We start from the raw sequence: 27996 nt of genomic DNA on the forward strand, positions 1-27996 counted from the left end.
ATGATACATTTCTATTTTAGAGTCCTATGAAATAGGACCTAAACTTTCCTGCACTGTAAAAAATCTTTCTGTTTTTTATGCAAAGAAAATTGTTCACTTGTCTGGATATCATTTTACCTGTAGAAGTCCATTTTGTCAATTTCAGGATAGTAGTCTTCGATTTTGGCGTGTGCATGGCTGATGAAGATGGTGAAGTTAGACAAGCAGGTCTGCAATGGGAAAGCTCTGGAGAAGCTGCTGATGTTGTTGCCGACACTGTCCACTAAATTCTGGACACCTAAATGAAAGACCAGTCATTGGAAAGCACGCCATAACTAAAGCAACAAAAGAGCTGACTAATTCCAAATTAATGTTGTGTTTCATAATTGATTTGATCTTTAAATGAAGCTTAAATGAAACAACAGACATGAGTATAAAGATATGATCATAAAATGTTCACGTTTTGCATCTGTCTCATCATGCACGCTTACAAAGCAAATAAAATACAGAACTATTAGATTCATTTTCACAAGTAGAACATAATGTGCACAGCAGAAGTTGCTTTTACTAGACACGTACTGTTGACGACGGTTCTTGTCTGTTCAATCACAATGTGCGGTGTGTCATTCAAAGAGGAAAAACCCTGAGAAGAAGAGAAGACATCAGGTTTTTAAAATTCATAATGCCATAAAGACTAAAAGTTTTAAAAAAGACACATGATAGACACATGAAAATCCTTTAATTTATTCGCACTCACCCTGTGGACGACAGAGCTGAGATCTGTTTTCACTACATTTTTCATCTTTTCCAGCTGAGGGTTCACATTAGGAAGCTAAAAATCAGTGAAAAAACATCAATAAACACAAACACTGATGAAAAATGAAGGTTACAATGTTTGGTATCAAGAATCTAAGTTCTTCTTTTTCTCATTGATTTCTCTCACAATTTCCCACAGAGAGCTGAAATTGATGAGTTGACTAAGGATAAAATTTGAAGAAAATGGTGCTTCCTCTCCAACTCAATGTGTAATTCATCCTACAATCCAAGGCCAAGGTGAAAGAGACTTTAATAACTTTTATAAAATTGCATGCGGTTAGACTGCAGCCACGGTCATTTGACTTTGAAATAATATTTGAAATGTCAGTACATAACATCAGACATCATGGAAGCCGGAAGAGCTTGCTTGTGTTGAGTTCAATAGCAAAGTGTCTCTATAGTACCATATTTGAAAGTAAAGTAAAGCCATTCAGATCATATTATATTCTCAGATTGTGCAGTATTTTGTTTTGTACCCGGGTGAAGTTTGCACTCATCTGCAGCTGGGACAGGGACTGGCGGATGCTGCGGCAAAGCTGGGCCGTGGTGGCGTCCGATTCCTCGTCATGGCAGCCGGGGTCATCAAGGGTGCGGTTGATGCTGTCGCGGACTTGGCTCAGGTTGAAATGAAGTTTTCCGGCTCCTTCCTGTAAGACCACCAGAGACACGCTGACGTTCTCCAGGGCCTCCTTGGTTTCCCTCATGGCTGAAAGGAACGAGAACAAAAATGAGGCGAAGGAAAGGATTTGGTTGCTGTTATGGAAAAACCAGGCATGAGAGCTAAAATGTTTATTATGTTCCCTTGAAACATAATTATAAATTGTTCTTTTTAGCCCTTTAATATAATAGTTTATGGATGAAATCAAGTTTTAAATTTATTGGGGATTTTTAAAGGCTTACCACAAAATGACAAATTTATGAAAATCTCATAATTCTGTCTTGGTAAAATGCAGGATGATATGCAAAAACACACTGAAATTATTTGCAGCAACGCTTTTTTGTCCTCCTTCAACATAATTGGACCAATGTTTCAGTCGTATGTATGACACTTTAGTTTTAACATCAGCATACATACAAAAAAACAGATTATGTAATGTGTGCTCTGTTGCACACATCAGGGGACAAAATTAACACGTAGAAATCAGCAGACCTGACTTCACTAAACACGTAAACGTCCTTCACACCAAGGTGAAAACTCGTTTTTGTTTTTCCTGGAACAGCAATGACGTGAATAATTGTGCTTTATTATTGTTGATGTCGTTAATGAGCAGCTCATAGTTTTGTAATCCAGAGTTTTGCAAAGCAGCAGTCAGTGTTCACTAAAAGTCCCATAAAATCCTGCAGCAAACATCCAACATTAAACAGGATAAGGAATAAGAAGATACTGGCAAATGTTGGAACAGTGCTAAAAAATGCAACAGGAGAAATGGTAACACTGACACTGTGACATAAATACTTTGTAAAAAGAGAGATGGCTGATTATAATTATTATATTGAGTTCTCCAGGAACTCATAGATTGCTGTTTGGTCTTCTTAAGGTGTGCCTTGAAAAGTATTCACACTTTTTTACATGTCATCATCTCACAACCACAGAGTGAATGAATTTTATTGGGAATTTATGTGACAGACCAATGCAAAGCAGTATAAAATGGAGAAGAAAAGGAAAATAATTCATGGTTGATGCATAAAGTGAAGTTGGGATTCTGACATGACTAAATGTGGAAATGTTTAAGGGATTTGAATACTTTTAAAAAGCACAGCATATTTTAGATGACTAGTCATATTCTTTTTGTTGTTGCAGGTTAGTTAAAAAGAAATTATGACTGGTTCAAACAAACAAACATGGTTCAAACAAACAAACATGGTTCAAACAAACATGTCACCATGAGAGAAACCAGCTGAGATATTCAGATGCAGGTTGATGTTGGTTTGGATTTTTAGTGAGATCCATTAACTTAAAACTGCACTCAGCAACATTGTCATCCACATAAATGAAAGTAAATGTTTAGATGACACAAACACTGCCATGTAAACATGACATTGTTCTCACTTTTATAATAGATTTAATAGAATGGAAATAAACAATTCCCAATAGAAAAAAGCAAATTCAATCCTAGAAATATTTCTCATCATTATCTTCTTCCTACTCCCATTTTTTATTTTTATTTGAAAGACATTTGTTGTCAGATGTTGCGTAGTGCAATTTTAATGTTGTAATTGTTCTCTATGAAGATGTGACTTGATGATCAGGGAGGTTTAACATTTTTCAGGAAAAAAACCCAGGAGGATCAGATAGTAGGAGCAACAACAGCATCAAAAGTCACAACATTAGGGATAAAACGACTGGATCATCAGTAAGTCATGGAGTCGCTGAGTTACCTTTGATGGCTCTCTGGATTTTCACTTTATGAAGAACATAAACAATATAAACAATAAAAAGAAGTAATAATAATTAAAAGTCAAAGACTTGCTTACAATATTGTAAAAGTGTTTGCCTTAACAAATGATTACTCCGTAAGTTTAATTCACAAAACAGCAGTGAAGTTATGCAATATGCTGTTAGTAGCAGGTTGAAGTAAATGAAAGGAAGAAAAAATGTGTTGACGTACCTCCAGCCATATGAAGCACTTGGTTTAAAGCAGGATGGACTTCTTTATCCAACCGCACATGGATCCTTCCCCCGAGTAACGGACCTATGTCTGAAAGAAAACAGCAACACATCTATCAGCCAAATGTAACATGTATATTACTACTATTGTTATGCCTGGCTGCAAAGTTTTCTTTTTCCATTTTCGCAATATTTAACTCTCAGGAAAGAACTGCCTGCAGAAGAAAACTTGAATACTCAAAGGAAGCCTTCATTACAGTCACAGCTGGAGCTTCTAGACCCAGATATGTCGCTAATCAGTTGTAAAAACAAGTCATGGATAAGGGGAAGTAAACAAGATGTATTACCAAGAAGAAAAGCTGAGTGAATCATTTATGCACACTTAATTCACTATCAGAGGCAAGAAGAAGATCTACTTACTATCTAGGTCATAGTTGACTTTGTTCTTGACGGTGGCGTATTGGGATATTAGGTAATCAATTTGCTGCAAACAGGAAACACAAAGCAAAACAGGTTTACATGGAAGCATAAAGAAACTGGTTCATTAGTTCCACGTTAGATTTCAACATATTCTGAATAAAAAATGAGCTGAGTTTTATAAGACTCAATAGGTAAGAAAATAAATAACAAAATGAGCATGAAATGTTCTCAAAACACCAAATAATTCTCGAAACTCGGATGAAAAGTGGTTGTATGGTTTTGAGTCCTTCCGACTCAAAAGAGGCTTTTCCCCCCTTTTACTACAGAATGAAACAATAACACAAATGCTTAAAACATTGCAAAAAGTTATTTAAGACACATTTAAACCCATAAAATTAAATAAAAAAGAAAAATTAAATACAGAGGTAACGTGGTCGTGTAGCATGTGAATCTCCCCACACTCATGAAAGCACGTTGCTACAAAACCATTGAGGATACCTTTGTCATTTATTGCAGAGTTGTCTAAGCCACTTTTTCCTTCCACTTAACTTTGTGTTGAAGTCCTTGGATATAGCCCTTAGTGGACAGCAAACCTTTATTTGTGGCTTACCCTCCTCTCAATGACCATTGGACAACTTTCAAATCAGTAAACTCTCCCCATAACATAACATTTCTGCAAAAGAAATATGTTTTTGCTGTGTATTCATTAGCAACATTTAATGAGTAATTGAAATATATCAGTTTTGATGTAATACAGCCATAAAATAACAGTGGCTTTCAGAGTTTATATTGAATTACTAAAATGTATTAACTTTCAAACGATCTTAGACTTAGAGGCAGCTGCTAATGCTGCGTCTTTATTTTGTCTCACCATTGGTGTGTCATTAGCAAAGGTGTGCAGGTCCCTCATGTTGCTGTTAACCAGCCGCCGTATGTTCTTCACCTGAGAGCTCAGGTTCTGGTTGGCTGCATACGCACACAGAACTCCAATCCTGCAAACAATTGGCAGACGCAAATATGATGATATTACTGTCTGAAAGCCGAGCATTTCCATCTTAAAAGCAGCGGGTTCTACAGAATGGGATGATGGCATGTCAGCAGCAGTAGGGGTCAGTCTTTCCCACTTTTACTTTTACATTAAGGCACCTGTAGAACTAGGAAATATTGTTATGTAGATTCAATATAAATAAAAACAAAAAGTGATGATTGTAGCTTGTTTGCAAATGTTTAATCTCAGGTCCTCAGAATGTAAACAAATCTAAATTTAATGAAAAAAAAATACATGAAGCGGGACATTAAAGGACGTGTCTTGTATGCTTCAAACAAACCTGAGTAGCTCACAAGACTTAATTAGCTCGAGGTACATCAAGGGAGCTAGCCCTTAATATTAGGCTGTTTCTATAACTCATTTCCATCCCAGCTGAAAGCACCTCACTGCTGCCCCTGCTACTGTAAGTCAGTTCAGCTGTTCCTGTGAGCCTGGCTGTAGCTCCAGGGGTGATCAGACTTCAGAAAAGATGGTTCTAAAGAAGTCAGAATTCATAAAGTGGGATTGTACTGCACAGAGAACCTCTTTCATGGAAATGCCTCAGTGGAATAAGCAGCTTTATGAATGATGTAAGATGAGTTGCTGAGAGGAATAACAAAGGGACTGACTCAGAGGCAACTGGGATGGTTTAGATCAATAGAAATGAATCGGATTGTTGTGACTCATTGAATAAAAAAGCAGTGGAGATGTGTGTGTGCGTGTGTATGTGTGTGTGTGTGTGTGTATGTGTGCGTGTATGTGTGTGTGTGTGTGTCTATTGTTCAGCATAAGTACAAAAGCAGCTTGTACATATGTGGTGCAGTGAAGATGGTGTGTGTAGTTCATCCTTACAGTGTTCTGAGCAGCAGCTGCATTAGTCACAGTCTTTATCATGAATAAAATCCGATGTGACAATAAACTGAAGACATTTTCCACATTAGGGGCAGTAATGTCTGTTTAGACTGGGCATGATGAGATATACTGTTTCCAATTTCTTCTGACGCTCCTTCATGTGTTCATGTGTACAAGTGATTCTCTATAGAACAGTAGCAAGAGAACTATGAAGTTATTGTATTTCACTTTTCTACTTTTCAGTTAGAACATTTACATAAAATAACTAGTGCCGGGACATTAACACATTAATTTAAATTATGTTACATAGATTTTAAAACATTAAGAATTTCAAAGCAAATTATTGTATATTTTTTCATATACATTCAGAACGTAATCTTTGTATTCGCATGTTTCTAGTTCACCCATAAATCTGACACACAGCTGACGGCAAAGTCGCTTCTCTTGGCTCAATATGTGCTTCAAAAAACAATCTGATGAAATGCTGGAAAAGACTAATTGTGTTAAAGTTGTGCCAAGAGGAGTTAGCCTACAAAAGCAAAGCTATCCGAGCCTAAAATAAGATCTTAGTGAGAATACCAGCAGCAAACAAAGAGCAGGAAGTGCATGTACCCAACTCTAATATCAGAAACCACAGTCCACATTTCTAAAGAACTATTTTTTGTAGACGCTACATGAATGATTAGGGGTTTCTAAAATACCTGACAGCTGACTAGGTTTGATTACTCTTTGCACCAATGTGATGTTTGAATAACCTAGATATCGGGATAAAATATCGCTGTTTTTGAACTCACGTCTATTTATTCAATAATTTAGCCCCAAAAAGGGTTTTGAATTGAGAATGTTGCTTATTATATCGATTTATGGTTTTTGATCAAAATGCAATTAGTTGCAAATAAGACCCTCCAATTAAGTTGATTAACATTTTTAATTGAGTCCCACCTCTAAAATTAACTTGATTTGACAAAAGTAGAGCTTCACAAAGTCCGTTACTGAATAGGTTGAAACTTGTGAATCAGCCAAACGAGCAGAGTGAGACACAGGAATGATAATTTACCAGGGTAAGATCAAAACTGTCCACTTCACCCACAAACATTTTGTTCAGCCTTCTCTCTCTTCTGTTTTCCTGCCCCTATTGTAAATATACAGTTTCATAAATTTAATATAACTTAAGTTTTTGCTAAATTTATGAAATCAAACTTTCTTGCTTGCCCATGTCATGTTTTCCTCTCAGGGTTGCGTTGGGTCTTTCTAAATCCACACATTACTCAATAAACTGTACATGTTAACATCAGGCTTAACACTAAACTCATATTTTCCTTGTGTAGAATCTGAACTCTGACCCCTCTGCCTCCCTTTCCACCCACCTCCTTCTGCTTTTCTTTGTCTCTCGCTCACTCCGTCTGCCTGGTGTCCAGCAAGGTCACTGGAATCTGGTGCTTAACAAAGAGTCTTTGAGTGAAAAGCAAAGCACTTAGCAAGAAGCTGTGGAGAGTCCCGTCTGCCACAGCACAATATGATTTGATTTATATTTACACTGCACTAATACGAAAAAATCTCTAAACGGACAAGTTGTACTTTTTCTGGCCTAAAGTGTTAAAAGTTTCTCTTTGAAAACTTTAAAGATTTAAAGAACAATCTGTTTTGTGAAGGTTAAGATAAGTAAGGATGTTCTTCTCCAACAAGATTCTCCTTTCCTCTATGTGCCTCAAATTTCTGCTTGTTTCTACCCAGTGGGATGTGATCACTACAGCGAAGCAACAGGCATGCAGTTTAATATTGACAGCATGCAAATTCAGCTTTTCTACTGCTGAGTCGTGTTCCTCATTTATTAAAAAAAAACAGACAGATTAAATTGGGGCCAAATGTTCAACTTCAACCAAGATACAGAAATTTCTTAGATGTTTGCAAAGCAGCATCTGGGGCTTCACTTCAATATTGGATGTGTCATTTATTATAATAGGGGGCTTTTTCTAACTGTATCATATATTATGGAACGATTCCATGAAAATCAGAGACTTATTTTTTGAATAGAGTTATGTAAAGTAGTTATGAGAATTAGATGTGAAACATGCAGTAACATCACTCTAAAAGTGTTCAGATTGGAGAAACACACACCTGAGCAGTATCTCTCTGCTGCTCCTCCAAAGTCACCTCTTGCTTCTCTGATAAGGCCATCCTGTTAAGGCCAGTTAGTTTAGCTGGACAGCCATGTCCAGTTGTGCTACACTCTTTAAGTTGGAATGTTGTTTTTCATTCTGATCCTGAACCAAACGCCTCCACATCTTCCTCCTGTCTGCTGTGTTCCTTCATGATGCTGTTTGTTCACTAGAGTTTCTAACAAATCTCTAAGACCTTTATATAACAGATGCATTTAAGATTGGGATTAAATTACCAACAGTTGGACTATCTTTAGTAATTATGTGACTTATAAATTATTAAATTAGGTTTTAATGTGTTTCAGAAATTAGGGTATGAATATAATGCATGCCACACTTTTGAAAAACATGTTTTGCTCTAGTTTTTCTCATAAAGGTCCCAATGATATTTGTTGCTGTGATGTTAAACAACTCTCCTGTAGCAAAATCGCTTTATTATTCATAACATCAACTCATTTTCCATAAATCTGGTTTCATGAGTTCTTCCTTCTTTGGTTTAAAAATATTTGGATGAGCCACTAGCATGTTGTGTTCTAAGTTTGTCCGCTACATTTAACTTTGGCAAATGGTTGCACGTCTGTGTGGCTTTTTTATTTCTTTTTTTTTTGCCTTGTTTTGACCAGAGGGGAAAATTCAAACACAGCGGGAAAGGGACTTACCTCTAACAACTCTGGAAAAGGGCTTTAATTCTTGTTTGAGAAAAAGCCAAATGACACATGAAACTCTTCCCTAAGGGTGGGAGCCTCAGAACAGCAGATGAAGAGGAGCATCAGTCCAGTGCGATGCTGCAGAATCTAGGCCACTACTGGGGGCTGGGAAGTGTGTGTTACATGGTCTAGTGGCTCCATAGCTTTTACAAACTAACAATGGCTGCATTCAGCATGACTGTGGCTGCAAGGCCGGGGCAGTCGCCTTTCAGCCGTCCCCTTGTTTCACTCTGCTGGAACTGGACCTCACTCCTCCCGTCTCTCAAAAAGACATCAGCTTTAGTCTGAAGCGCTTCTGTAAAGTGAAACTGTCACCTTCATGTGAGGGGAAAAAGTTTGGGATTGTGCTGTGACAATCCAAAAAGTCTGTAATTAGGACAATACTCTATTTTTGGCACATCTTTGTTTATTTTCTTTATTTTGTTGATGTTATCTAAGTATTCTGCACAGAAACAGACAGATTAGAGAATGTGGGGCAAATATGTGCTGAGTTAAACATTTTGGAGCCAAAACAAAGTACACTGACACATCCTATGCTCTGAGAAGCGCCTAACAAATACTATAAAAAGAAAAATTATGCATATGAAGGTCTTTTTAATAAGACTTTAATACTGGCAAGTAATATGTGTGACAAACAGTATGCTTGTTAATCAGCACACAACTTTCTGGATGCCTGAGCCGAAACCCTGACTAATTAACCAGAAAACATAGGCTTGTTATTCTTACTCTATAAAGAGCAGGACAACAAAAAATGATGCCTTTCCTCTTGTAGTTCTAAATATAATGAGTATTTATTGTGCAATTTAAAAAAAAGAAAAATGATAATACCATTTTAATTATCAAATTTATATGTTTTAATTTGAGGCATTAGGGATAAGTGATGATTTTATTCACTATTTTCTGTTATGTGATTTATGCAGCTAGTTTAATCATTTTTCACAGTTAGTTTTTTTTTTCTCCTCACAGTTCATCAGGTCAGTGTCTGCACCCTGCATCCTGTTACAACCACAGTTTCCTTATAAAAATATTACCAGGCGATGAACAGATTAGCTCTAACGTTTCCTGTCGTTTGGCTCTCTCGCCCTTTTCATCATCAGTGCTCTATATAAGTTTTTATTTGAAAACTATAAATTCACTGAAAGCAGTTTAGAGGAGATGAATCAAAGTCTGAACCTGAGAGAAATCCTTGGAGTTCAGGATGATCTTAAACTGGAGGAAAACCACAAAAAATACTTGATATACTTTATATTTAGGGTAAACATAACTTACTGAACTGGATTTGATCATATTTGGCCATTTTACTTTCATAACTCACTAAATGATTATGGTATGGATTCTGTGGATTGAAGCTGTGAAGAGTTTATGTCATATTTAAATGATGAAGAGCAAACATGATCATATCAGTGTAGAACAGCAAAGTTCAGTTCATTGGGGCCTAAAACACTAATTTATTGTTGACATATTTCACTCAACCTCTGGAGCAAGAAACAAAAATATTATTCAAAACAAATCTTCATCCGCATTCAGTGGCATCAATTTAAAGTAAAATTCAACATCCCGGTTTCAGGATACATATCTGATATCTACTGAACTAATGCGTTCAAGATTTGGTTGCATCTCCTCACATTTATTCATTGCTCTTTAATTCGGAGTCAACTACAACTGTAAAGCTGTGAATGAAGAAAAAACAACACAAAACTCATAAAACATTTACGATTTAAGTGGCTCTGTCTGAATCATCTAGTATTCTGTTTTCTTCTATTAATATTTACAGTTCGTAAGTTGGAAATAAATATTTCATTCGTTCATTCATACGTCTTAATTTCAGAAGTTAGACGTCTTCACATCTATGAGTTGCAGTAGAGAAATCTCACTACAGAAGACTACAATTCATTCAACTGGTGTAACAAACCATGAGTTTTCTTAACATAAAATGCTTAATACCCAGCTGGTGAAATTATGTTTTTAAATATAAAGATGTTTGCCTTCTTTTTTTCAGAGCCAAAATGGACCAAGCTATATTAGAAATCTTGTTTTTGGGGCAGTAGAGGATCCTAGCTTTGCAGAAATAGAGCACCTCTAAGATGTAAAGCACATCCCAGAGCCATGCAGCTTTCCCTTTCATTTCTTTTCTCTCCCAAGGAACAATGTGCCATATAATCTCTACTTTTAGCCAAAACTCTGCAAGAATATGCATGCCTGTGCACCTCAGTCAGTCTCCCAGTGGAACATGCTTAAATGTGCATGTTAAATTGTTTTATACACACCACAAAAAAAAAAACTGTGCAAAGATAAAGTGGTTTTCATGGATGAAACAGACTTGTGAAAATTAGAAATTGATTAATAGGGATGTGTTGCATTAAGAAGATAAATTTGAGGATTCATTCTTAGAATGGCCTCTCCTGTTAATTAGCTGAGGAATGATTTGTGCCGAGTTGCCATTGTGTGCTGAAGGTGGACGCAGTGGGAGAAAACGTGCAGTTTGTTAATGGAAAAGCAAATAAGTCACGAGGCACTACAGAGACCATGAAAACACACATTCAATAACAAATCTGTTCCAACAGAAAACAAGTCAGGCTCCAGGCACAAGAAGCTGATAGAATAACAAAGCAAAGATTTTAAGACTTTAATAAGGAAAACTGTGGAAATGCATAATAAAGACTCATTTATTATGCTGTTTTCACTGTTGTTTGGTTGAATTCATTGATGGAGCAACTTTGAGCATAAAAACATTACAATTTGGGTGCAAAGGGGCAAAAAAATCTACGAAAGAAAGAAAAAAAGAGCATTTGTTGCCTGCTGATGGCATTGTAGCAATATTCTCCCTGTTTTAATAAATTTTCAATACTAAAAGTAGAACTTTCTGGGTCAATATCACAGACTGTGTGAAGTTTTGCTCAGGCTGTGCTTACACCACGGACCTTATGAAGCTCCATGTCACAGCTCCACGGTCCTGTTTCACATAACTACACTACTTATGGTGGAAAAGACACTTAAAATATTAATAATATTCTGCTCAATGAAATATTCCTGATTATCCACATTAGTAATGTGGGGGGTAGTATCGATCCAACATACTGCCGTTAGAAACTTTAAGTAAGTTTTGCTTCAAGCCTCATATTGCTTCTGTAAATTTCCCTCTAACGTCTCAAAGCAGGAATAATGAAATCTGTAACAAATAAACTCTAAGATTTGTTATGTCAAAATAAAATATGTTCTGTCAACTCATTGGAGGATAATAAAAAAATCAGTTTTCTTTGTTTCTGGACTTTTTTATATGTATAAAACTGAAAATATATGTTTTTAGAGGTTTGTTTATGCCAGCAGGATGTACAATAGTACAGTGTCCTTCACACTTATCAGAACTCCGGAGGAAGACCAGCGAGCCTTAAATTATATTTATCTTTTATTGCCGCAGCATAATCTTGCCCTGGAAATGTTGGAAAAGCTGAACCTTTAGTATGAGGACAGATTTCAGTGTGGAAGCCTTCTGTTCTCTCGTTCTGGATCACTGGATGGCCCATTCCAGCTGAGGACAAGTTTTACCACACTAAACTGTCTGCCTGGGATCTTAGGTCGATACTCGGTTCAAAGTATCTGCACTATCTTTAATTAGAACCCATCTGATTAGCATAATAAGCATGAATTACTAAGCTTGTAATTTTTGGACCTTTTTTGTTAATACTGTCGGACACCCAGTAACTGAAATAGATTGTCGAAGTGCATGCTGGGTAACAGAATCAGCAGGGCTCCTCCACTCAGCTGCAACAAAAGGAGGGATCTGCATTTTCATATTATAAATCCATGCATGGGTCATGATGAATAAGAGCTGATTAGGACAGACTCAAATAGCTCCTGCTGTTCTGTAAATAATGCATGGTGTGGCTTTAGCGTAGCTGGCAGACAAAATGCAACATGTCATATCAGAATAACGAACATGCATGAGAGCACAGATGTGAAATGTGAAGAACGTTTGCACATTTTTCTACATAATATGTTTACTAATGATTATCCATGTACATAAATATCAGGAAAACATGAAAAATAATCACTTCTCAATTGAAATATTTCAATTTGAGATTGAAATATTAAAAGATCAGGGTAATTAAAGTCTTAGACAGAAGAAATGTTTAAATCTACAACCGCCAGGATCTAATAAAGCTAAAGGTGCATGCTCATTATTGCTGCATCAATCACTTCTATTTGCTGCAAATCTGAGTTTAATTAGTTATTGAGTGTGATGGATAATGACAAGCAAAGGATGTTTCCGCTGCTCTCATTCATATTGCTTTGCTGATGTCATAGGTGTGTTTACAAGCCAAAATAAATGCCAATTTATTAATTTGTTTCCCAGGAGCAGATAATCAGTCGTTCAGTGCTTTAAAGGTAAATCCCCATTACAGACAAAAAAATGTAAAGAGGCCATTTAGTATTAATTCAGGGTTTCAGATTTGTGCATATTTTTAAAGAGAAACATAAAAATTAATGAATAAGAGGAGCTCTAGTTTTTGTTCTCTTAGATGCAATATATGTAAAAACAGAAGAAGAGATAAAGTTACATGACAACAAGAAACTATATCTGATGAAAAATTGGTTTATTGTGGTGCTACTGCATCGGTTTAGCGTTTCAAATGGTGATGTACAGAACTGTGTTCTTAATCTCTGTGAACTGAGCTGTAAAATGGTTCTGGTGAAGTATAAATTTGGACGGACCTTCCTACTGAACAAGATGATATTACAATCCTACAACCTGAACCACTACTCAAAAGAGGTAAGTAAAAACCATGAAACAAACCCATTGACCTTTAGATTCTGAAACACCAAACAAATTGTTTTTTTAGTAAAAATTAGCAACAAAGAACTTCAGTAAACAGATTTGTCTTGTGCAGGAACCCAAACCTTCTGGCTGTTAAACATCAGTGTAATCTGAGATATAATGTTCAGTAACTTGTCTTTTCAGTGAATAAATTAATTTAAATAAGCTAAGCAGTGATATTCAGTGTATTTCACAGTTTGTAGGAATCTCCAGAAAATGCTTTAAAAAAATCTTCAAAAATATGTATTTTTGCCTCAAATTTAACGATGCAAAACAAAGTATGAAGACAGTTTTGTTCTGTAGCAACGATTACTTTTTGCCTTTTTATGTTCCCAACCTCACCTGGCTGCTGTCTTCCCCTTAATCGGGTTTGAACACTTCTTGGGAAATAAATGTCACCACTGCTCTCCTGTGAGCCTGGCTGTCAGCTTTCTTGTGACAGTAAAAAGCAGTCAGTTCCTGGGCTCCGTGCCTCTCGCTCAGCTTGTAATTGCTTCATTAGAGCTTCTGCTGCATCTCTGCCTTGTAGCTTGGAGATTTAATAAGAGCAGAAAAGCAGCTCGCAGACTCCTCTGTCTGGGCTGCTGGGTTATTGCTGTGGAATTTCTTATAACATGAAGACAGAAAGTCAAAGAACATCAAATTAAGTATACTCCTGGATCCCTTCACTTGAGCACAAGCAGCAAACAGAGCTCTCTCAAAGCCGCTAGGCTAAAGATTTCATGCTGCTACCGAGGCTGCAAAGCAAATCAAAAGAAAAAAAGAAAAGAGGAAGATCCATGAAGCTATTTGCAAGAGATAAATGTTTGTAAACCTGGATTTTTGAGTGTTTCAAGTCAGATCTGCTCAGAAAATGTGTCTCCTAAGCAAACAGGTTTCACTCTGCACTGATGGAGAGAGCCCACTTTTTATATGAGCAGAAAAATAATGAGCAGGAATGTTAATGAAGTGATCCTCACTTGTAGTGAAGCCGTCTGATATGTTTGCAAATACATTTCTATTAAAAAAAATGTCTAAATTGTGGCAAAAATTATTTTATTACTTATATAAAATTCAGAAACCCATCGATTGTGGAACGTTCCAACGGATGCTGTCCATGCTGACACTCACAAGTGGAATTCAAATAAAACTGATTAAAAGATTATAAAAAATATTAGCCGTATTGAATGAGGCTCGGGCTGCACAGTGGCGCAATTGGTAGAGCTGTTGCCTTGCAGCAGGAAGGTTCTGGGTTCGATTCCCGGTCTTGCTGTATGAAGTTTGCATGTTCTCCCTGTGCATGGTAGGTTTTCTCCGGGTACTCCGGTTTCCTCCCACATCCAAAAACATGACTGTCAGGTTAATTGGCCTCTCCAGATTGCCCCTAGGTGTGAGTGTGTGTGTGCATGGTTGTGTGTCCTGTGTGTCTCTGTGTTGCCCTGCGACAGACTGGCGACCTGTCCAGGGTGACCCCGCCTCTCGCCCGGAACGTTATCTGGAGATGGGCACCAGCAACCCTCCCGACCCCACTGAGGGACAAGGGTGTCAGAAAATGGATGGATGGATGGATGGATGAGGCTCACTGAAAAACTCGACCGTTGCTTTGAGGATGAGACAATAAGTTACTACTGCTGAAAACAACAAAGAAGACGACAGCATCATAAAGTTCATAAAAGGTTGTGTGTCATTCAAATGTGTTGAGTCCATAGCCTTGATGTAAAAGCACAGACTACAATTCCCACAAAATACTGTAAACATAGCCATTCCAAGTATAAGGGGCTTGTCGCTCCAACGCTTGAATAAGTCGCCAACCTAATTATCAGTATATCACATGCAATGTTTGCCATGATTTTTAGTAACGTATTTTGTGAACAAGCTTATTCAAGCGTGATTTTAATTTAATTTCTTATTTAATAGAAATGCTGCAATTTCAAAATTGAGTTTTTTCAACATTAAAAATGTCAGAGCACAAGATGAAGGGATCTGCTGTGGGTATAAATCATAAAGCAAAATCTCAACAGAAAAGAAAAGATGAAATTGTAAGACACATGAATGAATTTGACATTTTAAGGAATCCTGTGGTTTCATCTGGGATTATAAATGTGTATTGACATGATAGAGCTCTCTGGAAGAATCCCCTGCAGGACGATGAGACCCAAGCTTAGACTGAACACAAGGATGAAGGGTGCTGCCACACAGAATCTACAGTAAGACTTTACTATATTTAGCAAACAGCATGGGGGGATGGTGGAGGCTCATGACTGAGTGTTTGACCAGAGGAGGAGTGTGTCTGTAGTATCTGTGCATAAACATAATTACGAGTACAAAGCTGCTGAAGAGTGTGGGGGTGTTGCATGTATGCATGCATATGCATGCATTCAAATATTCCTTTAAAAATAACATGCATTCTTATGATCATATTTCTGTCATTTCTGCATCTGCCACACTCACGTGATAACCAGCGAGGTGGAGAAGAGTAACGTTCCCAGCAGGCCGCGCCGGCAGTCCGCGTTCTTCCTCTGGCGTTGGTGCATCTCACCGCCGCAGTTGTCGCAGCAGCGGCACATGCAGAAGAAGAGCCCCACAACCGGCATGAGGACGGCGAAGAGCAGGCCCACCGCCGCACATATGAGGAAGCCTATCTCATAGTAGATGGCCTGGGGTCAGTGGAAGAAGAATGAGAGGAAGAAGTGTGAGAATTATCGTAAAAGAAACAAGGAGGAAATTAAAATTAAATGGGGAATCACAGGTGAAAGGGGATTAAAATAACGTGTTGGGAGAGTTTGGAAGGGAGGGATCGAAGAAAAGAGAGATTTATGAAGGCAAAACAGAGGAGAAGGAAGGACACGCAAGGAGGCCAAGGATAAAGAGAGCAACAAATCTAAAAATATCTGGAAGATCCCAGGGCTGTAAAAACTCCTGTCCATCGGACATGTACATAAACAAAGAACACGATGCATCACATGTAGATATTCCAAGTTAATTTGATTCAGATTTTTAATTATCTCTCACTAACATGCTAAAATGGGACAAACAACCTCAGACTCTATGATAACAGATTCAAATGATAACAGAAAAATCTGAAATATTGTCAAAAAAAAAAAAGAAGAAAAATCAATAAGCCCCAATTCAGTGGCGCAACTACACACTATTCAGGTGGATGCAAAAACATAGATCGGCGCCCCCCCCCCTCCTCCCCCCGACCGAGGGAAGGAACGTCAGGGTGAAGGAGCGACGCTCACTCAGTCCCCCCCCCAATGCATAGAGGCGCAGCCCCCTCTGGTGCTGCGCCTCTATGCGTTGCATACCCACTTTTTGCGCCACTGCCCCAATTAATCAGCGAGAGATTGCATTTGGATCATTTTCCCCTGTATTGGTTCTGATTGGTGATCAGCAGGACAAGTACATGAAAATAAGATTTTGTATTCATGTGCCTTAAATGCATCAGAGTTAAGAAGTTACATCATCAACCAGCAACGAGTACAAAGGGTTTTTTGTTTAATAACATAAATGCATTTTACAAAGATAATTACTTTATTTTCTGTCATATTCAAAACAGTGATCTAAAAATCTGAAGCACACATTTTCCTCTTTTTTGTGCTATTGTCCTTCGATGAATTATAGTCCTTATGAGTTGCACCAGGTTTCTCTGATGCATCTCATGCATCAGAGAAACCTGGAAATCAGCATTAACTAGCAAAGCGTGGTCAGTGTATCTCTACTAGAAAACCCCCTGGGAGTCTGCATATTTCAAACAATACAGACCAGAAGAATAGCAGCGTAACAGTGGAATGAATCTGACCTGTCTGAGTTAGCCTGCAGTGTTGTTTTCCCAGAGCAATGAAGGCTGCGTTTCTGATGAAAACCTGACTCAAGAGGAATTTGTTCTAAGGCAGGAAAACATTGTGAAGCAGATCTTTGGACTGAACCTGAATTACAAAAACAGGTTTTATTTTTCTTAAAATATGACAAATGCACCCAGAACTGAGGTGATTACCTGTTTCACTGAGATTCAAATGAGAAAGGTTGAATTGAATAATATTATTATATACACAGTAGAAGTCAAGAGGCCATGAAAAACCTGCAATTATTGTCTACGAGTAAAAATTTCTATTTATTTTTTTCATGAATGAAATTTTATGAATTTGTTCAAAACATTAAACCTGAAGTTCTGAGGCTGAGATAGAAACTTAAATATAAAAACCTGTTTGTATTCAATTAGAATGTGCATTTTATCAAACTTATAGCTGATTTGAATGAAAAGTATTCGCCTGAAGATATTAGACACTTATTATGCAGTTATAAAAGTTTATCTCCTGCATCACAGAACGGGATTATTTCTACGATGTCTCTAAAATATAGAAATCAAGTTTAACCTTGATTTCTGTAATTCCTTACTGAAAACATTTGTATTAAAGTTTTTGTTATTATTATTAATGTCAAGCAGGAGTGATTCAGATTCTAACTGTATGTTAACCTTAATAAAAACATAAAAATATAAGATACATTCCTCACCGTGATTTGTCTCACTGTAGGTGAGGAATGAAGCAAAGAGCAACGAATCAACAGCTTCATTACCCTCCTGACTCAGCTCCTTATTTTACAACAATCAACCCAGATTAACAATAGTTTGGCTGGTTAAAGTTATCTATTATACCCAGTTTATATAGTCAGTCTTATTGTCTAATCTGGATTACTTCAGATTCTAGGACAGTGGGATCTTTAATTTTTACTTTTTACCTCATGTAAAAATTCTGAACAAGAGCAAAACTGGGTCGAAACTGAGAACATTTGGTTCACATTCTTCAGCAGGAGACATCTCCAAACCTCAACAAGAAGCATGAGACAAGATCAATAGCTGCCTCCAGAAGTGACCCAGAAACCAAAATAATATGCAAAAAGTTCTTATTGTCTGTGATGGGGCAGTGAATGTGCTGCGTCGCTTCTGCAGTGCAAAGAGAACGAATGAAAGCTGCTTCACAAATGACAGTGTCTGAAATAACCAAGAGAATACTCTCATTAATCACAGATGTTAAAAAAGTTTAATCAAAATGAATGCCATGACAGAAAATTAATTATTTAGAAATAACTTTTTAATCTACATTTTAAAACCAGAAAACAGCATATTCCTAGTATTAATCTTATTACACAGTAGGGGAAGAACAATGTATTATAATCTATATGTGTAGGACTCTGTCCTGTCTTTATGTGGTCACCTAGGAAACAGACATATCTCTCCACACAAAGCCCCAGTAATCCCAGGATCCATCTGAATGCCATAAATATTCAGGTTGACTAAACTGCTGCTGCTGAAATGTCCTGTGTATCTTCTGCCTCGTTTTATCTGAATTTCCACAGGAGTCGGTCCTGTTAAACCTGCATTCATCAAAGCATTTGGAATTTGATAAAACTTTAAAGGCTGTTAGTAATCCCTCCCAGAAAATGCAACTTTAGTTTCATGATTTTTGCCTGTCTTGTATGAAAAGATCAGAGTATGACTCTCAGGGGTCCCGAATGGCTGAACAGGTCTTCCTCGCTGATCTGCACTAATCTGAAATAGCTTCTGAACTTGGCTCAGAAATATTCTTCTGTTCTTCAGGAAATATTTGTGCAAAAGAGTATCCACTTTGAAAGTAAGAGCTTTTAAAAAGGCTGCATTAAAAAGCAACTGCTGGTATTAAAAGTCTGATTATGTTTTTTGTTTCTGATCTGAAGTTGTCCACACTGTTACAACAGTGTGGCTGACCTTTTTTTGTAATCCTCACAAAAAAAAGGTCAGCCATATATATGTTTTTCTTTCCATCAAATCTCTTAGAGTGCCTGCAGCTTGGAGTATTTCTGGACTCCAGTTTTGCCTTGGCAAGTGCCCAAAAGAAAAAGACGCCCTTCTAATAAGAACAAAGGGGATGATGGGGTGGCGACATGTCATACTGATGAAGATGATGTAAGCTTGATTAACTCTAGTGCTGGCAGCAACCATTATAATAACCTGCCTAATGTGACTCTAAATTTAATAACTTTAAGTCATTACTTGAGATACTCCAGTCCGCTAATGGGGAAAATGTTTGTTTTAGCATCTTTTTTTTCTGTCAGCTTGGTTTGTTGTTATGGGTAAAATCACCGGATCAATGGAGCAAAATCAGGAATCAAACACATCTTTTTTACTGTACTCTACTTGTGACTCAAAGTCATTTTACTTTTCTTTTATAATCAAAACGTTACCTTAATGTAACTTCCATGGAGATGAAAGGTAAAAGGAGTGGATTTGAATGATCTCAGTTCATCTCACGTATAAACAGTCAGAACTCAGTAAAGAACTTCATACAATATGAGTCCAGGGAGGCTGATCAGACTTTTTATTTTACTTTCATCTTACCTTCTGATTTTTTTGTTTTTATTTTGTTGCTTCCATTTGTCTGTCAATTTGCTGCTGGTAAACTTGAATTTCACTATTGAGGGATAATAATATTCCATTTTCAGGCAAATTTGTATTTGTGCAGAAATCAACAAGTCTTTATTGATTTAATTTGAAAGAAAATGCTTCAGTTAGTTTTTCAAATCCAATAAAATATAAACTTATTCTGAGGCCTTTTGCACATATTGACTGAGTTGCTTGTACTGTAAATGTGCACAAACTGCTGATGTTAAAATACTGAATTGTTTTACATGACATTTATTACAACAAAATACTAGCTATGCATAACTAAAAGGGAACAAAAGGTCCTGATTTCAGTACTGTCAACATGCAACCAATTCAAAACTGAAAGCAACAATCAGGTAAAAAGAAAAAAACAAATAAAAAATCTGAATTACCATGTTATGATTAAGCACTGCTGTTCTTTCTGTGATCTAAAAAGCATTTCTCCTTCAGAGAATATGCTTTTAAAAGAGAAGGATATGACAAACTGAAGGGTGTGGTTGGAGGAAAATGGGATGACAGCGTGAAAGTCACAGGGCTACACAACTAATCACTGATATAATTTATCAAATAATGGTTTGGAATGTAGTTCTGAACAAGGTAAGATACCTTTCTCAGCTGTAATTGTGCCACCCTGGTGACTTACAGAAGCATAGTTAGACTGAATATGGGTTGGACTGTAAGTCCAGAGTGTGGACTTTACCTGCAGGGTCAGCACTATGTTCTCTGGCTGGGGGAAGCCAGACGAGATGAAGAGGACATGCAGAAGACACGGCAATGCAGCGTCAGAGAAAGAGCAAAGCCACAAAACACAAACATGAGATGAAAATGACCAATAGAAAATGAAATCAAAGCAGCCATGCAAAAACACTGTTGCATATTGTAACAAAACACATAGACAGTGAAAAAGGCTGTTTGTAGTTCATTTAAATTTTATTCTTTTCCAGGGTCAAAATTATTTTATATACAGAAAATTTGCACCCAAATAGATGTTTACCAGAAAAAGGTTGTGTTGCCTATAGGCTAATAAAAGGTTGTGAATTGGAGTATTATTATCATTAATCAATAGTAAACCCTGAGAACAGTCCTTATCTGTCCTGCTTCAATATGGCAACATGGCCCTTTTTACACTGTAACTGAATGTTGGATCACAGAGTATTTTGTATTTGTTAACAGTTTGCATAAAATATTTAACACTCAGATGAACATGGTTATTTCTCTCTCTTTCACTCACTCACCTTTTGATATTCTGTTTGAATGGCTCCAAACTTGTCCTTTGCCAGCTTCACAATAAGATCTGTGGGCACAGAGGACAAGAAAAACAATCTGATTTTCCAGAAAATAACAGGAATAACAATTCACTCTCTCGTCTAACAATTTGTCTAAAAACTCATCCTTAACTGAACTATATTCAGTTTAAACAGGTTTGCCTCCATGGTTTTCTTATTTTCTATAATTTCTTGTGAGTTACTTTCATCATTTAGTCTCTTTTCTGTGCATTAATCCAGTAGCACAAGGACAGCTTGGTGTGGAGTTAAAGTCTGGAGCCAAAACATCAACTTAAATGTCTAATTTAGCCTATAGTGACCTGTTTGGGTCTATATTTTCTCATCTCTTCAGTCTTGAACTAGTCTGCAGATCCTGAAGTAATCAGGATGTCATTTTTAACTATATAACAATTTAATTGTTATTGACCAGAACTTTTGCATAATCTCTCTGTTTTGTTTTATAATTTTTTTACTCTAAATAAAACACAAAAATAAAGGCGACTTAACCAGTCTGCTATTAGCCAAATCAAGTGACTTTCTATCTTTCACTCAGTGTCATCTGGGAAATACATTTGCTCCTCTGTCAAGTAGTTGTGATTCCCAACCTTTTAGTGGCAAAAACATTGGAGCACCACCCTGTGCATGAACGAAGAAAATGTTGATGACTGTCATCTGTATGTTGGGAGCAGAAAATAGACCAAATGCATCTAAGAAATAAGTACAAAGACGTGCATAAAGTAAATATAAACATATAAAAAAATAGATGCCCAGTGTCACTGCGGAAGATAAATAATCCCTAAGCAGTTCAAGAAAACAGCAGAAGGAAGACAAAGATTTGTTTTATAGATGTAAGTCAATCACTGTATTAAAAAGATGAAAATAAACAACAACAAAAGCTATATTTTGACAAAGCTGGCATTCAGGTGGTTAAGAAAAAACCCCTATAATCAATATATAATATGTCTGTGGCTATTTTCTGTGTGTAAGAGACACAACTTTATAAGACAATTCAGGGATCCCAGAGGGTTAGGGTACAATACGCATTATGGTTTATAAAATGTGCAACAGATGTTATATAGCTAGCGAAAGTGCCTTGTTCTTGGGTGTGGAATAAAGAAAGTGGTGAGGCTGAAGACAAACAAGAAAAAAAAAGGAAGACGACATTGAATCAGAACCTCCTGAGAATGTGCAGAGAAAACCGAGACAGGGAGCAAAGGCTGCAGAGAGAGAGAAACACTGAACAACAACCAAAAGAGACATTCAACCCCACCTGTTGGCAGGAATAATACACAAAGCACAGGGAGATGAGAGATTGTGTCCTCTTTCTTGTTTACTGGTGGGGAAAATGACATGATGCACGTTGTTTCATGGGGTTAAAGCTGTATATGCAAATCAACCCAGAATCTTCAAAAGACTTTTTTTTTACTTTAAATTTTACATAGCATCCAAACACAGTTGGGAGCTTGCCTCAGACAGGTGTGCAGCAACAATAATTGAGTTAAGAGCCATTAAGAGGTTCACAGAGCCTCAGGTTGCAGAGGCTGGTCTGCACAGTACAGTGACTGCCAGGAAGTTACAGTCAAAGCAACAAGAAACAATGCATCTCCTCAGAGGTGTGAGGAGTAAACATTTAACAGACCATTTCAGCTTTTATCTTCTCTACAATCTAAAGTGGTGGACAGGCACAGCTTCAGTTTGTTCCATCTGGTTCCTCCAAGTTATATTTCATCACATTTATAAGGTTCATGACTGTGGACACCCGCTGATAATAACAAGCTAGATTTGCTCTTGGATCTTTGCTGCTGTGCAAACATTGGTTAAAGTAAAATAAAAAGGATAAAATCCCAACACTTCAGCTGTATTCAATTGGATTTTAAAACAAGGGAATCCACAGAAAACATCAGAAACTCCACAAATGATACCATCACATATCAAACTTTCTGTTCGCTTTCAGTTGTTCACCTGGAGCAGCACTGACTGTGACTCATCGCACGATGATGATAGAAAAAGCAGCACTTTCAAGAAAGATGCAAGAGATATAAAAGTTTTCCTTTATCTGCAGTGTGCTGTTTGTTTTTCCTGAAGATAAAGTACAGAACAAGCTGTTACAGAGCTCTTTTAATTGATATAACAGCAAACCTCTGAACTGTACGTATGTTTAAAGAAAATCATTTTTATATAAAAAGGTTAATCATTCACCCAGTTGTTATGGATGTAAAGACAAACCTTTTTTCAGTGCGTTGTATCTAATTGCCTCTTTTCAAACACCTTTAAGGCAGAATTATTTGACCCAGTTCTTACTGTGCTTGATGCTTTTACCGTCCTGTTCAGTGTGACTGTATGTCCCTCCTGTATCCTTACTGTAATCTAACATCTGAGCTATGTGGTGTTTGTTCTGGATTAAATTTTCCCACCAAGATCAGAAACACAATCCCACTTTCCGGGTCAGTTTGTCCGTGTGTTCTGGGTCGGCGCCTCCGCCCCAAAATGGCTGCCAGCAGTCCCTATTGTGCGTTTCTGGGCGAAGTGTCACATGATCCAGCTTTTCCGAGGACATTAGGTACAATGAGTTTCCAACCAGACCTTGGGCTTAGGGTGTGTTTTTATTCCATTCATCATGGGGAGGACACAGACTGTTATCTCTGTACGATAGCAAACAAAAGCTTGAATGGCTGAATGCTGGAAAAACTCTCTTAACAGGAAAAATTAGGGCATCAGTTTCTGAAACCCTATGTAAATGAAAAGGTGAGGTCAAATGACATTTCAGATCAAAACTGGAAGGAAAGGATCAGTAACGCTGCCTGTTGTTATTCAGATAATAACTAGTTTTCATAAATGGTGCAACAAGTATCCCGGCACCACAGCAAAGTACAGCATATCTTGTCTTTGTTTTTTTGAACAGTGGGCGGTACGATGCTGGTCAGTCATCACTTATTACGGTTTGTCCAATGAAATTAAAACCTTTACTTGTTAACAGATTTTAAAGGAAAATCCAGAAAATGTTGCTGGTTAAGGATTAGGAAAGAATCATGCTTAAAATACCGCAAGAAAAAATGTTTTTGGTAACTAAGTGATGGCAACATTACTTTGTCATGACCTAATGTGTATCCAATAACAGAAGTTAAGACAGAATATCTGACATAAGTTATCACAATGAAATCAGTGCTGCAACAAGATAAGAAACCAAAATAGTCATGATAAATAGCAAGGAGGAAGGAAATGTAAAAAGATGAGGGAGTTGATGAATGTTAAGGACAACATTTAAGGAAAAGAGTGGAAGTGAATCCAGTCTCTGCTTCTTACGAGGAGTCTAATCCTCCTTTATGAACAAAAAGCTCAGTTAATGCTTTTTCCCACCCACATTACTCCTCTCTTCACTCTTTACACCAGTGCCTGTCCTTTAAAAAGCACATTAATGTATTTGTCAGGATGAACTGGCCTTTAAAAGCTTTTAAACCAAACCTGTCACATGAAAGATGTATACAGGCTTCAGCAGCCTGCCCTGCCTGTCTGTGAACTGTAGTCCTTTGGGAAAATGCATACATCAAACTGAAATGAATGAGGCACATTAATGTAAATGAACTGTTGTAGCTACTTTCAGGAGTCTGAGCTTTAAATGAACTCATGGCACCGCTCTCCAAACAGATTTAATGAAGCTTTGCAAGCAGCTCTAGATAAAGCAGAACCTGGCAAGATGAATTTTTCATCAGTTTTCACTAGAAGGGAGTCACCCACCCAGAGGAATGCAGCAGCTCCTCATCTATCTGCTCCTCACGGTTGGAAACAGCAGAGGAAAAAATTGGACAGCCAATAACAGTAGGAATGCTGAACATACTGGACTCAGTCTTGGACCAACACTTTAATCTCACCAGGCTGGGCTGTTTAATCTTGCAGTTGCAAGATGACATTTTGATTTGCAGAATAACTTTTAAATCAGCCAGAAGTCTGATCCAGGTGCTTTTAAATACGAGATGAAGTTAGTTGGTTTATTGGACAGGTTTGTGCAAAGTAGAGCCAAAATAAGGTGAAAAATAAATATCTGTGGTCTTCCCAAACCAAAACACTTAAAAAGGAACATAAAAATGATCAGCATTCACCTGCATCCTACTGCTTTTCCTATCAGAACCTTATAATTTAATCCCCAGTAAAGATGGTATTGATGGTTGCAGTGATTAACTATGCTTAGTAAACTTATTTAAGAAGATTTTCTTCTTTTTTTGCTGCAATCAAAATGTTTCTATGAAGTTATTGTTATGCTGCTGTAGGTTAAACCGAATGACTGAATGTTGGTTAATCCTGTCAGGAACCTGACTGGGTGTCCGAGGATAAAAAGGCGATTAGTGTCATGTATGAAATCATCTGCCAGAAGTGTTTAAGACTGTAACTTTATGTGTAGAAAATGGCTTTGGACATGGGAATAACCGCCATTATAACCAGCGATTTATAGTATTTCTCTACAACATGCTAATAGTCTGCTGAGAGGAAATATTCTTTTGACAATCAAGAAGTATCCATCTTTACCAGGTTGTTCATGTTGGGTCTGGAATCGTTAGCTATCTTATACTGACCTGATTCAGAATTATGACAACAATCAAAAATAAAAATAGTCCGTTTGTATGAAATGGCAGCATGGCAGTATAAAATGGGAGTATGAACTTCAGAACATTGATGATAAGACTGGACTTTGTAATTGCTGTGGTTTAGGCAAAATTAGCTTTTCAGAAAAATCGTAGAACACAAACATTGTAAAGTTAATGACCCTGACAAACAAAAGGTTTTTGTTGCAGATTGAGGTGTGGCTTATATCTATATAACTTCCAGTAATCAGAAGGTCTACCAGATCTTACTGAATCTTTGTATGCATTTTTTCTGTCTGATCCCCGAAAGATGTCTTTTGCATTTTATTAAAGTTGGGTTGATTTTTAACTGCTGACTCGTCTTTGATCTGTCACATCATGAATTTGGGTGAAGACGTGTTCATCTTCAGCCGTCGCTTCCAAAACTTCCCCACTAAAATTTGGTTACATCCTGGCCCAATCCAGGCTGAACATCTGAGATCTCTTCTTTCAGAATTAATTCAAAATGTTTGATTTCCCAGCACAGACCTGCGTTTTAAGTATAGTTCACATTTGTTTTTAAAGGAGGAGGTCATGACCCTTTTAGGAGATTAATGCTGCCCTGTTTTTTCCATTCCAGAGCCAGAGGTGAGTTTGGAATCATTTTTTATGGAACACGCAGTTCTGTTCATGTTCAAGATTTTAATTTGGTTTAAAATTAAGTTGGAAAATTTGAAATGAGCTTTTTATCTTCACTGTTTCATCCACTGTGTTACCAGCAGGCAGTCAGTTGACAAATGACCACTTTCAATGTTAAATTTTGTGATAATTGCAATAAAATTGATTTCTTTATTCTTCAGACGTGTGTGATTACATGTTTCACACACAGTTACCCTGCCTGTAAAAAGTATTCAACTCCCTGGATGTTTTACTCTGTTACTGCTTTTACAAGACAATCATGATTAGCAAAATGTGGCTTTTTTCACACAAAAAAACTGTTAATTTCAAAATGAAAACTGATTTCTGCAAAAATAATTACAATTAAATAAAACTATGTAAAATATAAAAAGTGATTACATAAATATGAACAAAGTGAGAAAGGTAGGATGACAGATGATTGAAAGAGACAGATTTAAAGAATATAAAAAAACATGTTAATGTTGTGGGAAGAGTCGATGGTTGTGTGCCTTTAGCAGGCGACACTACAGTGATTTATTGTTGCACTGGTTTGTACAATCTGTGTAACCTTTACAAAAAAAGCAGGGGAAAAAAAAAACACAATCAACTTGCTCCAACAGCAACCAACCGAATCAACAACGCTGTAACATTTTAAAGTTAAGCTGCAGCCGCCGTGTGGAAACATGCATTACTAACAGGCTTATTGAGAGATAAATTTATAAAGTAAGCCTGGCCATGAGGGACTCTATGCTTTAGAAGTTGATGCTCTGCTTGTAAGGCGAACAGCAAAGAGCCCGGCCAGCTGGAGGCTGTCGTGATTCTTTCTCATAAAGTTATCAGAGGATGCACACAGACACTGTGAGGAAAGAGATTTATGCCAACAATTATATTCTGCAGAAGTCGTAACATTAATGGAGACAAGGGACTTTGCTCTGCCTTTTATAATTTCACTCTTGAGTCAAGAAAATAACAGTTTTTATTCAAAGGCTGCTACAATCAATTGTTCTAAATGAGCAACGGGGCAGATGTGAGTATTTGTAAAGAGGTCGCAGACATTAATCTGTGTCTAAATGACTGTAACCTTTAGATGAAAGCAACATTAATGCCTTTTCTTCTCTATGATACATCTGTGCTTGTAGAAGACTGATTTAGAACAGCAGTTATTCCAGATTTTAATTTGGTATAAATTTGCAACAAGCTGTATTTGCGACTAAAGTTCAGAAGGAAATCTGAGAGTTTGGAACCGTGTAATTTGCAGCTTGTCTATTGGACATGGCTCTACGACAGTATGTCAGTCAGACGGCAAAATCTGGAGAGCACCGTTGAGGATCACATCATTTGGCTACAAAAATGACTAGACTTTAATTTTGGCCTTATTTTTTTGCTCCTGTGTTTTATTTCACATCTAATCATAAAAAGCACTCAAAACAGGCTACATAAATACATTTGTCTTGCAGAAACAGACGCGTTGGCAGGAGAAGAGTGTAAACATGTGTTTCTACATTCATGCAAACTTATCATAAATACCGAAAAGAAACACAAGAAGTATGTTCCAAATGCATTTACTTTTTGTAGCAACATAAACATTAATTATAAAGGAAAATTCTATACATGGAGCAGATCTCTGCTTAATGATTGTTTTATACTCTATTTGATCATTCATAATTAATCAACTCCCTGTCTTTTAAGACAGATCAGACGTAGAAGATTAGA

The 27996-nt window shown here is 37.1% G+C and overlaps 1 protein-coding gene across 20 annotated transcripts in view; it reads right to left on the reverse strand.

The window, feature by feature from the left end:
* Window positions 1-27996, reverse strand: part of prom1a (prominin 1a) — a 64759-nt gene that overhangs the window by 18875 nt on the left and 17888 nt on the right. For 13 of the 20 annotated variants that reach the window (XR_534735.3, XR_014089422.1, XR_001777007.2 and 10 more), the window contains exons 2-12: window positions 21020-21078; window positions 20485-20511; window positions 15815-16020; window positions 4695-4815; window positions 3824-3887; window positions 3405-3494; window positions 3175-3198; window positions 1272-1501; window positions 737-811; window positions 559-622; window positions 118-277 (exon numbers count right to left, since the gene is read on the reverse strand). Coding sequence is in view for 3 of the 20 variants with exons in the window: in XM_008421098.3 (XP_008419320.2) it covers window positions 118-277; window positions 559-622; window positions 737-811; window positions 1272-1501; window positions 3175-3198; window positions 3405-3494; window positions 3824-3887; window positions 4695-4815; window positions 15815-16020; window positions 20485-20511; window positions 21020-21078 (1120 nt within the window). In the remaining 17 variants the exon portion in view is untranslated. The remainder of the gene's footprint in view (window positions 1-117; window positions 278-558; window positions 623-736; window positions 812-1271; window positions 1502-3174; window positions 3199-3404; window positions 3495-3823; window positions 3888-4694; window positions 4816-15814; window positions 16021-20484; window positions 20512-21019; window positions 21079-27996) is intronic. The other 7 variants (XR_001777014.2, XR_001777011.2, XR_001777016.2 and 4 more) reach the window with 3 other exon arrangements.

This window comes from Poecilia reticulata, chromosome 10 (assembly GCF_904066995.2).
Source record: "Poecilia reticulata chromosome 10, P_reticulata-male-v2, whole genome shotgun sequence".
Classification (NCBI taxonomy): Eukaryota; Metazoa; Chordata; class Actinopteri; order Cyprinodontiformes; family Poeciliidae; genus Poecilia; species Poecilia reticulata.